We start from the raw sequence: 13583 nt of genomic DNA on the forward strand, positions 1-13583 counted from the left end.
GTGTGTGTGTGTGTGTGTGTGTGTGTGTGTGTGTGTGTGTGTGTGGTAGGCCAATCATCTCTCTCTGTCAGAGCCCTAGTTATAGGAACAAGCTGTTGCTGTGATAGCTGACACCCACCACCGCGAGGGTAAGCAGGGAGGGAACATGTGGAAAAGGGGGGAGGGAGGGGCGACAAACTCTAACGTAAACTGACAGAGACGTGAGACCTTCTGCTGACACATTAAAGAACCGACGAGATCTGTTTGAGATAGCGAGCGATGACTTAATGCGCGCAGGTAAATAGCTTTCAGGAGCTTTGATTCATTCATGGGGCAGAGTGCGGGGAGTCGCCTCCTGAGCCATGTGATCCCATCCTTTTCACCTTTGACCTCACAACCTCAGGCATCTGTGCTCATTACTCCTCAGTTGTCATACTTACACACGCACACACACATGCTGCCACATGTAAAAACACACTCGCACGTTCATACTCACTTTCACACACATGCACATTTCAAAGGGACAGGGGCCTTTTCCCCAGTTTTTAGGGTCCTAAAATATGGGGCCATTGAAGAGGCTTTCAGTATCATTGGTGGTTTGGCTGAACTTGTAAATTAGGTCAGAGTAAAGTGGTTAGGCACACTTCATTCAGTTTTCTTCTTAGAGCGTTGCACGTTTGACAGTTGATTGATGTTTATCCTTCAGGTGGTTCACCAGAGTATCCCATCGAACTCCAGTCAGTCCATCCACGCTTTCTCTACCACCACCCTCAATGACATCATGAAATCCTTCTCTGATGTCAGCGTCATCAGGGTGGCTGGAGGCTACCTGCTCATGGTGAGTATATTAACCACTCGACTGATCATGAGTATTAAGTTTAAGAAAAGGTCATTCTTTGTGTTGTTTTCTTTGCCCTAACAACACATGTGGATGTCTGCTTTATAGCTGGCCTATGCCTGTGTGACAATGCTACGGTGGGACTGTGCCAAGTCCCAGGGTGCTGTGGGGCTCGCGGGGGTGCTGTTGGTTGCCCTGTCAGTGGCAGCAGGACTGGGTCTCTGCTCCCTGCTTGGTCTCTCCTTCAATGCCGCAACCACACAGGTACAAGACAAATGAAACGGCGTACATTGCAGAGTTTCACAAGCAGATCTGACCTAAAGCAGGGTCTTTCCTTTGATTTAAAACTCAGATTTTCATGTCATACGCTTCAAATGTTCATTCTGACCCTTCCTTCTCCATTGATGTGTTTCCCACCCCAGGTGCTTCCCTTCCTGGCACTAGGGATTGGTGTGGATGACATGTTTCTGTTGGCTCACTCCTTCACAGAAACTGGAATTAACATCCCCTTTAAGGTACCTTTGAAAAACTCCTGTCCTCTTCTTTCCTCTCCTCTCCTTTCCTCTCCTCGCTTCTCACTTATATGCTTTTTTCCCCACTGCTTTATAAAGGAGCGGACTGGAGACTGTTTGCGTCGCACCGGCACCAGCGTGGCTCTGACTTCCATCAACAACATGATTGCGTTCTTCATGGCCGCTCTCGTACCCATCCCTGCCTTGCGAGCTTTCTCATTGCAGGTATGTTTTTTTGCACACTTACACACCCTGACACGCATGCGCACAGACATAAACAAGAAGTACACAATCGCACACCGTGAGGCCTGAGGCTCCTTTGAAAATGAAAGAGATAACTTGAAAGAGGTGACATTTATTCAGCGAGAGGAAAGCCTTTGTTCCTAGTTTTATTGCCACTGCACCTACAGGGCCAACATTTTTGTGTGTGTGTGTGTGTGTGTGTGTGTGTGTGCGCAAGTCTCTGCGTGTGTGTGTGAGTGCATATGTTTATGTGTATGTGTGTAGTTTCATGTGTATAATGCGGAATAATCAGAGTAAAGAGAGTGATGAACAGACAGGGAGAGGAAGGCAGAGAGAGAGAGAACGACAGGGAGAGGGAGGGAGGAGTGGATCAGTATATCACTGGCCCGTCAAAGCGGTTTTCTCTGATCTGTGACTAACTGTGGGTGGTCTGAAACACACAAGCACACACACAAATATACACACAGAGATGCACACACACACTGGAAACCGCAGCCAGTTAGAATGTCAGCTTCAGGGTGAGTGGGGAGGCGGTGGCAGCGCTGGCGAAGGGTGATGGTTTTGCTCAGACTCGCAACATATATATCCCCCCCCTGCTCCTTTTTCTCATTCTTTGTAGCAGTTCTTTCTTTCTGTGACTCTTTCCTTTCATTTCTCTCTCTCCCCTCCTGGCTCACTTAGTATTCCTGGCTGGTGATTTAGTGTAAGGCTTTTCTTCACTTACCAGGCTGTGGTCTCAGACACTAAAAAAAAAAAAAATCCTGACTTTCACCAGCTGAGGTAGAGTGTCAGTAACTTCACATACTGTTCTGTACTGTGTCTCTTCTCACTTTGTCTTTTTCCCCCTGCTTTTTTCCCCCCGCTTTTTTCCCCCCAGGCAGCCATTGTGGTCGTGTTCAACTTTGCCATGGTGCTGCTCATCTTCCCAGCCATCCTCAGTTTGGACCTCCACCGGCGCGAGGACAAGCGTTTGGACGTCCTCTGCTGCCTGTACAGCCCCTGCTCCGATCGCGTCATCCACCTGTCGCCGCACGAGCTGTCGGACGCCGGAGAGCAGCCGCACACGCCAACAACGGGGACGGCGCACGCCCACCAGTACGCTGCAGGGTCGACAATCACCACCAGCACCCAGATCACCACCACAGTGCAGGCATTCACACAGTGCGATGCAGCGGGGCAGCATATCGTCACCATCCTGCCGCCCACGTCGCAGATCTCCACCAGCCCTCCTTCCATCATCCTCTGCCCCACTTCCCAGGCTCAAGGTAAGAAAAAACATTATATTATATCATATAAGCATTCACTAAAATTTCCAAAACACTAATTTCTTGCTTGAATTTCGGCCCTATAGCCATCTCACCGTCCCCCACCACCACTTCTGTGCCGGACCCCTACGGCTCCCAGCTCTTCACTCCTACCTCCAGCTCCACGCGGGACCTCTTAGCCCAGGTGGACGACTCCAAATCAGGGAAGAAGTGTGTCCCGCTTCCCTTCCTGCACTGGAACCTCTCCAGTTTTGCCAGGGAGAAATACGCCCCTCTGCTCCTCAAGCCCAAGAGCAAAGCCCTCGTGGTCGTCCTGTTCCTGGGCCTCCTGGGTCTGAGCCTGTACGGGACCACCATGGTACACGATGGCCTCTACCTGACCGACATTGTGCCACGTGACACCAAGGAGTATGACTTTATTGATGCCCAATTTAAGTATTTCTCCTTCTACAACATGTACCTGGTAACCATGGATGGATTTGATTACGCCCGCTCTCAAAGGCTGCTGATTCAGCTGCACAACGCCTTCAACTCTGTTAAATATGTCGTCCGAGACAGTGACAACAAACTGCCGCGCATGTGGCTGCACTACTTCCAGGACTGGCTCAGAGGTAAGAATTCTTCTATGTTTTTGAAGGCCAACTAATAACTTAGCATCTGTCCCCGTGAGGGTTTTTGATATGATGTCAGAATGTGGTAGAGGGTGCGACAAGTTTTTTCAGGTGTGCTTTTTGCTAAGGAGAGGATTCAGGAAGGGTGAGAATGTGCAAAGGGGTGAGGGAAAGTTCAGGCGCGATGTTTACCCCCATCCACCTGGACTCAGGCGTGGTGGTGGTGGTAGATGGGTTGGGGTCATAGGTTATCTCTGCTTGTGTGTGTGTGTGTGTGTGTACTTCTGCGTGTGTGTCCTTAGGCTACAATGTGTCAGAGGCCCATTCAGGAGGAAGTAATAGCTAACAGGTCAATCAGAGCCAGCTGGCAAAGGAGAAAAAAAGAAAACACAGACAGAAAAAGGAAACTTGAATTTTCACATTTTCAGCCGACACGTGTGAAAGCAATTATATTTACGATAATAGAAATTGGAGCATTTGTGAATGACAACCACAATAATCCTTTCTCCCGTTTGTGTGTTTTACCTCACACGCAGGTCTTCAGGCGGCTTTTGATGCTGACTGGCAGGCAGGCAGGATTACAGCCGACAGCTATCGTAACAGCACAGAGGACGGAGCTCTGGCGTACAAGCTCCTCATTCAGACCGGCTCCAAGAAAGAGCCCTTCAACTACAGCCAGGTATGTTTAAGACCTGCGAGTGGAAGAGAAATTACTTTAAAGCAGATACACAGATGTCATCAGTGGTATGGCATTGTGGACAAAAATTCAGTGAATTAACATTTCAAATCTTTTTTCGATAGCTGACTTCTCGCCGGCTGTTGGATGCAGAAGGTTTGATTCCCCCGGAGGTGTTTTACATTTACCTGACAGTCTGGGTCAGTAATGATCCTCTGGGTTACGCTGCCTCCCAGGCCAACTTCTACCCTCACCCCAGGGAGTGGATCCATGACAAATATGACACGACAGGGGAAAATCTGCGCAGTAAGTGTCTTATTTTGTCCATATCATTTGGCTAGAGTAGATACACAATATTGTTTAGTCTTAAACCTTACCGCTGACCTCCCTGTCATCTTGTCTTGCAGTCCCAGCAGCAGAACCTCTGGAGTTTGCTCAGTTTCCCTTCTACCTGAACGGCCTCCGCCAAGCCAGCGACTTTGTGGAAGCCATCGAGAGTGTGCGGGCCATCTGTGACGAGTTTAGCCGCAAGGGTGTGTTCAATTACCCAAATGGATACCCCTTCCTGTTCTGGGAGCAGTACATCGGCCTCAGACACTGGTTTCTGCTGGCCATCAGTGTGGTGCTGGCCTGCACCTTCCTGGTTTGCGCGATCCTCCTGCTCAACCCCTGGACCGCCGGCATCATTGTAAGTGCACAATCAGCTCTCAATCTTATCGTCCTCTTGCTCATCCTTCCTATCACCCGTCTTTTTATCCTGCTGTTTCCACCTCATCCTACCTCAACATCATTAGCCCACTTTCTCCCTCTCGTCTTCTCTCTTTCTTCTCACCCTTCTCAGCGTAGCTCAATAATGCTGTCTAGGGGGCCCCTTTTTCTCTGCGGAGGGCCAGTCTGCTCACACACACACACACACACACACTGGGACCTTTGTCATTCTAATGTAGGCTCGGCCAGCCTTAGAAAGGGAAATGCAAAGGAGCAAGAAAGGCTTTGCCCTCCTGAAACCTCTACCTCCAACTCCCTCGCTGCTTTTGTCACAAGCAGAGGCAGAGACTTGGGGACAGGACAGATCTGCCCAGTTGCGACCTTGGCCTGCTCAACCCATCCATCAGGGATATTTGCATGTACGTGTGTGTGCGTGTGAGGGAGAGAGAAGGAGACAATCTGAGTGTTCCAACAGTTGGAAAACATTTCACACACAAGCTGGTGGGACCGGTGGTTCGAAAAGGCCCCCGGACACAAACACACATCCGCATATCCCCATCGGGGGCTTGCAGCACAACAACAAAGCCAGTTTCAGATGGAATGTGTTTAATTTAAGTAGCAGTCCCTAGTAGCACTGATTGAGACAGCAACACAACACAATCTCCTCATACAGGGAGGCACAGCTACATGCATGTATGGTCTCCAAGCATCAGCCAGCCTGTGAAGGTTTCACCTAGCCTGTATGTGGTCGAGCAGTAAAACAGCTTTTATCATTTCCAATTTAACTGTGCCCCAGCTCAAAGCTCCTGCTGGGATCAAAAGCTTCTCTTGGCCAGGAACTGGCCTCCTCCTTGTTTTCTAAGACTGGTCGTTGCCGTTTGAATTGCGGTGTACAATCACATCACACATTTACTATTAAGATATTCGTAAAGTTAGGCAGCAAATTACTTAGCTGTTGTATTAAAATGTCTCCTGTCTTGTGGAAAACAAGATAATTAGTTTTGAACGGACAAATACACATACAATATGCTGCCCGCACTCTGCTTTCTTGATGGTGTCAATCATTTTACCCACCTCTGGGAAGGAAGAAGAGAAAGAGAAAGAAGGAAGACGTGGGAGAAGGGGGTGGTAGTAGCCTGAGGGTGGGAAATTTGAGATCTTGAGTACAGGGTCAAAGATTATGTGGGGTGAAGAGGCAAAAGGGCTCAAGTCAGCCACTATGGAATGACATTGTCATTGTTTACATGCTGTAATTTTATCATTACTCAATTAATGACTGGAATTTTTATGTGTACTTTTCAGGTGTTTATCCTGGCAATGATGACTGTGGAGTTGTTTGGCATCATGGGTCTCATTGGCATCAAGCTCAGCGCCATTCCTGTGGTCATCCTCATTGCCTCGGTGGGCATCGGAGTGGAGTTTACTGTTCACATCGCACTGGTATGTTCACAGACTGAGCATAAAGCAGGGGCACCCATGTAGATTAACTGTTAGGATGACTGAACAGCAGCAGTTAAGCACCTAGTTTACATGAAAGCTGATGCTTCTGATATAAGTAGATTTGTATCCCTTGGGGAAGAAATACTAATTGTACTATATTTTTTTGGAAGAAAAAATTTTGTTGTTTCAAACTCAGTGCAGAGCTGAAACTCCTGCGGCTTCAATTCTAAAATGGAAAATGATTAATTGTGATTAAAGACTTGCTAGGAAACTCCTGGCTTCCTTGTTGGTGCTGGCAAACCAGCTTTCTAGCACAGTGCACCGTCTTGTATTGTAGTGTAGTAATCCTGAACAAAACCAAATGCAGGGATGCTGACGCTTGCCAAGCCTCGCCGCAAGCACAAGTTCTGTGTGATCGGCAAGATTTCCAACTCATTTCTCTTCCCCACCTTCCCCTTCGCCGCAGGGCTTCCTGACAGCAATTGGCAACAGAAACCATCGCTCGGCAGTGGCACTGGAGCACATGTTTGCCCCGGTGGTCGACGGAGCCATCTCCACACTGCTGGGTGTTCTCATGCTGGCAGGGTCGGAGTTTGACTTCATCATGAGGTGAGACACTATCTGTGCATGTGTGAGTGTGAGCTGTGGCAGTGAGAGCTCATATGTTACCTTCAGAATAATCGGTAGTTTGGTTTTTCACTGATGGTGTCTGTGGAGCCAGTTGTCTAGCCTCACTCGGGTGATGGAGGGAGTCTTGTTTGTGGAGGGGGGGGGGGGGCTGCATGCAGGTGGAAATCTTATACCCCTATTTATGCACACACACTCACACACACACACACACACACACACACACACACAAACAGTGACAAATATGCACCTGGTTCTGTCACTCGACACAGACACACACAGACACACACACACACACACACACACACACACACACACACACACACACACACACACACACATCCGTCTCCACAACCTCAGAGTGCAACAAATGGGGAAAACATCAAGGGTGTGTAGCAGCTGCTTGTAAACATGGAAGTGTTCTGCTGCCCACTGGGTGGTGTCTCTCTCTCACTCTTTCACTCTGTCTCTTTCACACATACACACACACACACACACACACACACACGTGCACACGCACACACATGGGAATCTGTAAAAATTCCTATCATCCGTTTGGCATTCTCCCCCTCCATGTTGGATGCCGTAACAAAAAACTGGAGCTAAATTTGAATGGGTCAACCAGTCGGATGGTCTGCAGCCCACCAACAGACTTCATTCCCCTCAGTGTATGTGTGTGTCTGCATGTGTGAGTGTAAATTGTGTGTGTGTTTCTGTGTGTGTGTTTTCTACCACTGTTTCATGGTCAGAGTGGAAAAAAGGCGAATAGCTCCATGTTTTTCAGCCGAATGTGGTCTCGGCCCAAACCCGAAACCACAACCTTGAGCTCAGAGACTGCAGCAGGCCTCCATGACATAAAAAGCAGTTTTTCTGCAGAAACAGAGACAGAAGCCAGTGGGAGGAGGAGGAGGAGACATACTCTGAGGGTGGCTTCCTTGCATATTATATTCCTTGTGGGTGGGTAGATCGATGGATGGTGAATGGATCCTCCATGGTGTTGGATTGGACAAAGAGGTGTAAATATGTGGAGAAAGTTTGGGAATATGAAATTAGGTTAGCACTGAGGAAAGCAATTTTCAGCATCTGTTTTTTATGTTGTTGTTTTTTTCTCATCTCGCTTTGCCGTTTGAGAGATAATTTTCAAAGGACAGGGTGAGAAAGCAAGACAAAGGGATCTCATCTCTGTTGGAGGTCTTGTTTAGCTGAAGCTGTAGCTGTGGTCGGGTGAATGGGGCAAGCCAAAGCTGGCTAGCTGGGGAGTAGCATAAATATACTGCTGTAAACATCTCCTAGCCTTGTAATGCACTGAATAAACAGCAGGCCTAATTCAATTCTGCTCAGAGACTTCTCTCTCTCACACACAAACACACACTTTTCTAGCATTGCATGTGCATGTAGTCAGGCCTCATATGCATGCACACACACACACACACACACACACACACACACACACACACACACACACACACACACACACGGAGGCACATATGTACACGCATGTAAACACTTATGGCCTCTTTCTCACAGACGCATACACACACGCCTCCCCGGGCCTGACAACGAATGGAAAAGATTACAGTTTATATAAACAACAGAATTCCTAACAGTGAGACGCTGTTGGAGGTCCCACCAACATCTCGCTCTTGTTCTTTCAGTCTCGCTCCTCTGCTTTCACCATGTACTGAAGCTGAGTCGAGGTAAAACAAGCGAGTGAGCTCAAAAGTGGATAAAAACACAACAATAACCCATTTGGGATTTCAGCATCAGCATGCGAACAAGCTTTAATTTGATGTCGATGAAATATCTGCATGTGGTTGGAAGACAGGCCTGGGTTTGAGAAGACGGGGAAGAAAAAAAAAAAGAACAGAAAGTATCTCCCTGAAGTGTTTTGTCAAAACTGGTTACGCTGACATGCATTATGCTTCTGATAAAGGAAGAAAACAAGGACAGCGGTTAGAGAGGAAAAAAGGGAAAACATGTCGGACAGACTGGGTGAGGGGACGGTGGGGGGGTCGAGAATCTACCTCCAGCATGCAAACCACCAACTTTTTCCCGAAAAGTGACCTTTGTCAAGAGAAGTAGCAGTAATAATCATTGCAGCAGTCCATTTAGAAAGAAGCATGTTTCCATAACACTCCGCAGCTATTATCCCCGTCCTTGTTGGCTTTTTTCCCCTCATAACAACAATCATTTTTTTCCTCCCCCTTTTCCTTTACCTCTTTAAGTCTGGCTGGTGGTTAAACATCTCACTGTCTCTCTTTCTGCTTTCTGTTAGTGTTTAAGTGGAGTCCTCTCTAATTTTCTTAGGGAGCTCTTTCTTGTGGCCTGCCTCCACCCCTGGCCTCCTCAGAGCTCCACTGAGATGCACACACACACACACACACACACACACACACACACACACACACACACACACACACACACACACACACACACACACACACACACACACACACACACATGCACACTGTGTGAGTGAAAAACAGAGCAAGAGAAGGTCTTGTAGCACCAGCAGTAGAGGCATCAAAGCATGTTTTAGTTGGACTGAGCGGGGAATCAGATTTTGCCCCCCTCCTCTGTCTTTGATACACAAACACTGGGCTTTCCCTGACTTCTTCCCCTGAGCTACTTCCCTTCCTCATGTGCCAACTATGTGTGTGTTTGGAGTCACGCACGCGCATATGTCTTCTTGTCCACAGAAAACATCAGCCCGTGTGATCTTAGCCATTTTTTGAATTTATTTTTTGTTGGATTAAAAGAAAAACAAAACAGACACAATGCAAGCATGAAGATGCATGTTAAATGTTTTCGACTCTGACACTCTAAATCCATCCATACTTTAGCCGAATCCCCGTAAACCTTAATATGAGAAAGAAAACAAGGTGAAATGGACTGTGGCTCTGTGTGACTGTGACTGTGAGCACATGCATGTGCAGTTTCCAATTTATGAGGGTGTAATCCAGCTGATGTAAGCAAGAGACTGGAAGAGACAGACCTGTTCAGTGTAAGAACAGAGGTTGCTTGATCTCATGCTTTTTAACTGTGGTAACAATTTCCAGCCACTACTAGATGCTAAAAGCTAGTTTTAATCTGAAAATGTCTTTTTTTTTTTTTTTGCTTCATGTCCAAACTAACATCCTGTTTCTCTCCATTCCTCAGATACTTCTTCGCTGTGCTCGCCATCCTTACTGTCTTGGGGGTGCTGAACGGATTGGTTCTCCTCCCTGTCCTCCTCTCCATGATGGGTCCTCCGGCTGAGGTCACCCCAGTTGATAATGCTAGCTGCCTGCCGACACCTTCCCCAGAGCCCCCGCTGCCTCCACCAATGACCCACCACGGCTACTACACAGGCCACCACAACCCACGCTCATCTCGTCAACAAGCCTTTTCAGAATCGTCGGACTCGGAGTACTACTCTGAGCTGACCACCACATCAGCGACTGGGGAGGAGGATTACAAGTACTGTGACCGGAATGTGTATCTAGCACCACACACCGGCGTTCCACCTGCAACATCTCACATACTGCTGGAGGCCAGCAAGAACCCGAGCTTCCCCAAACTCAAGGTATGCTGCATGACAACACAGCTAAGATAACCCCACCGTAGCCTTGTGTGCGGTCTTTAAATTCATGTGTTCTTCTCAAAGTTAATGATCAACATTTACTTGTTGCAGGTGGTGAAGCCATTCAGAGAAAATGCAGCAGCCCCCGGTGGGAGGATTGAACCATTAAACGAATCTTCCCACAATGCACAGTCACCTCTCAGCTCCCAGGTTACATGCTGGGATGGAAACAAGCGGGAGCAACAGCAGGGCCTCCAGAGACTCCAGGCTCAGGCCAGCCAACACTTACCCAGCGACAGAGCTAACTTTTCTGGGAGGACTTGTCAAAGCGGCCCCAGGCTGCCGAACAGCAGAGGGCCGCAACCCAACAGGACTAAAGGGTCAAGCTATATCCATAGCAACAGTGCTCTGCCGACACAACAAGGCTCCGCTGGGGGACCTGTTACCATGGTTACAGCCACAGCCTCCGTGACAGTGGCTGTGCATCCAACGTTGCCAGGGGCGGCATACCAAGGTTACATGCATGAAGGTTTTGACACGGACAGCGAGTCGGACTGTTTCGAGGCTGCTAAGAGGACTTGTGGTGACAAAACAAACTTTTCTTCATGTAAGAGAGACTCTCTAGAGCTCCAGGACTTGGAAGCAACACAGGGCCAGACAGAGTATCAGCTCGGCAAGACACAAGGTGAGCAAAGCTTCACGCCACTAGTAAATCAGTGAACGTTAACACAGTTTCTGCTTTTGATCGCCGTTGACATTCCGTTTTACCAGCCTCTAATCCTTGTGTTTCTTCTTTCTGCTGCAGGTGGGCTGAGGATCCAGGCATCCAAAGATTGCTAGACTCTCTCACACACTGTGCCCTCTCACTTCGAGTCTCTGGTTACCTCCCAGAGCACCTTGATGTGATGTCCGCATCACTATTTGAACTCTCACCTGTACATAGACTTCACACACAAAAAGAGAGGATTCGCTTCAAGGACATATTACGTTAAAAAAAAAAGACTTGTTTTAAGAATTATATAAATCTATGAGTATATATTTTATTACTAAAAAGAGGGAAGCTATTTAAAAGAGTACTGTATAACTTGGGTATACTCTTGTGTAAAAGTTCAGATGTAAAAGATTATTTTCATGTGGGACGGTTGATTTTGTTGTCCCCCACGTTGTATAGAATAAGAAATGTGCTATATGTTTTCACGAAAAAGTGAGATGTTATTAAGATATTAGGCTATTGAACATACATGGTCAGTGTTCTATTTGTATTATGTCCTTTTTTTTGCTGCTACACTTCAAAATAATTTTAAGCAATTTGCCTTAAAAATGCAGTACCCCCCTCGTCCCCCTCTCTTACTTTCACAGTATTACGCTGTGAGATGCTCTGTATCTGACACACTCTCTGTCGTATACACATTCTCTGTCAGTGTGCACTGTAAAAACACAGAGAACTACACAGTAGATGCTGTTTTGTTAACAGTAGTAACCGCCGTGCCTTCAGTATGTCCCCTTTCCTTGGTGTATGTTTTTATCTGTTTCAGACACAGAATGTTTGTCGAGAGGCAGCAGTAGGCCTATGTTTGTCATCTGAAATCGCTCGATCAGTCAGTCATCAAGCTGGCTCGGTCCCAACGTCCTCTACAGTTTTAAACTACTTGAAGGAGCTGTGATGTCCTTATTTACTGCAGTTTTTGTAAGCTCTACAGTGGGTGATGTTTACTTTTGTCATTTTGTGCTTGACAAAAAGTGTTATTCACCTTCTTGTATTATTTCTTCGAAAGGGAATGATAAAAATCCAATGCAAAGGGAGTGATTTATTTATCTTATTTTATTTTATTGTTTTCACCTTTTTTTTTTCTTTGCTGGCTGCTTTCGGGCTGTAACATGCTCATGTTGTTGTGACCCTGTGCAAATATGACGGTTTTAGTCCTTTAAATGCTTCATCCTCCTCTGACTCACCTTCTGGTTTCTTACTCTTTTCATCACTACAAACCTCATGAATGTCACATTACACTTTCCTTTCTTTACTAGGTTTTATTTTCTTTTTTCAATTTCATTTGCTTTACAAAGTTTCAGTTGTTGTTGTTGTTCAGTATTGGTCTCGTCACTGCCAGGTTAAATTGCAGGGAAAAACTTGCAGATCTTGTTTTTTTTTTATTTCATGTCATTTTTTAAAGTGGCAGCTTTGATTTTTTTTTTTTTTTTGTAAATATGAAAGAGGAGTGGAGTAGCTACTGCAGTTGTGAATAATTAAACGAAACGAGCAAAGCACCATTTACAGTTTGATCGGACCGTAGACAGCCAGGAGGTGTTGTCAGATATTTGGTGAGGAGTTTATAGGGGAGGGGGGTTTGAGGGGGGAGCTCCTGCATTGGTTTGTAGTTTATTTCAAAAAAAAAATGTTAATGTCATGCCATATAAATTATTTATATTAAAATTTTATTTTTGTAGTTTGTACAGATGTTAGTATCTAGACTGAAGTTCTATTTTTAAAGAGTAAATATATATTATATATAAATATATCTATTTGTTGCTGAGTTTGCTTTTGTTTTATTGTTTTGTTTTGTTTGCGTTTTGGGATTTCGGGGGGGTATCATGGGAGGGAAGGGTTGACAACACTTTAGAGCAGAGGCCTTTTTTTTTCGTGTGAGTGTGTGGAGCAAAGGGGGCAGTTGGAGGACCATGAAGGAGAAGGTGTGTAGGAATGTGTCACTGTTACACCTTGTGTTTAAGTTTCCACTTGGCCCTTCATTCTTCATTGTCATTTAAAAAAAAAGAAAAAGTTCTTGTCCATGTCTGAAACACTGTGACTTCTGAAAACTATGCTCAAGAAAAAAACCCTTGTGTGACCGTTATGTTCCCTCACCTGCTATAGAAATTGAACTAACAAAATAAATTGAATGAAAAAGTGTCTCTCTGGTCTCTGCCAGTCTTTTCAAGCGTGTGTTTGCTTTGTGACCCTGCGAAGAGATAAAGGGGGTCGGTTGCGTTATCAGAAGTGCAGATGAGCTAACTTACAAACTGACGGTGTTTGCTGAGTGAAGATGCTCCTTAAATGAACTGACTTCAGTATCAGGATGCATTGTTGAGGCAGCAAACAAAAGGCTTGAGGACAGCTGATATTTTTA

At 46.3% G+C, this 13583-nt stretch overlaps 1 protein-coding gene across 1 annotated transcript in view; it reads left to right on the top strand.

Annotated features, from left to right (window-relative positions):
- Window positions 1–13366, top strand: part of ptch2 (patched 2) — a 29617-nt gene extending 16251 nt beyond the window's left edge. The window contains exons 10-23 of the mRNA XM_022208273.2: window positions 686–817; window positions 926–1081; window positions 1240–1332; window positions 1429–1554; window positions 2450–2837; window positions 2924–3448; window positions 3985–4127; window positions 4250–4430; window positions 4532–4812; window positions 6135–6272; window positions 6739–6881; window positions 10059–10464; window positions 10573–11146; window positions 11267–13366. Of these exons, the coding sequence (XP_022063965.2) occupies window positions 686–817; window positions 926–1081; window positions 1240–1332; window positions 1429–1554; window positions 2450–2837; window positions 2924–3448; window positions 3985–4127; window positions 4250–4430; window positions 4532–4812; window positions 6135–6272; window positions 6739–6881; window positions 10059–10464; window positions 10573–11146; window positions 11267–11301 (3321 nt within the window). The 3' untranslated portion in view covers window positions 11302–13366. The remainder of the gene's footprint in view (window positions 1–685; window positions 818–925; window positions 1082–1239; window positions 1333–1428; window positions 1555–2449; window positions 2838–2923; window positions 3449–3984; window positions 4128–4249; window positions 4431–4531; window positions 4813–6134; window positions 6273–6738; window positions 6882–10058; window positions 10465–10572; window positions 11147–11266) is intronic.
- Window positions 13367–13583: the final 217 nt, after the last annotated feature.

Source organism: Acanthochromis polyacanthus, chromosome 9, assembly GCF_021347895.1.
Source record: "Acanthochromis polyacanthus isolate Apoly-LR-REF ecotype Palm Island chromosome 9, KAUST_Apoly_ChrSc, whole genome shotgun sequence".
Lineage (NCBI taxonomy): Eukaryota > Metazoa > Chordata > Actinopteri > Pomacentridae > Acanthochromis > Acanthochromis polyacanthus.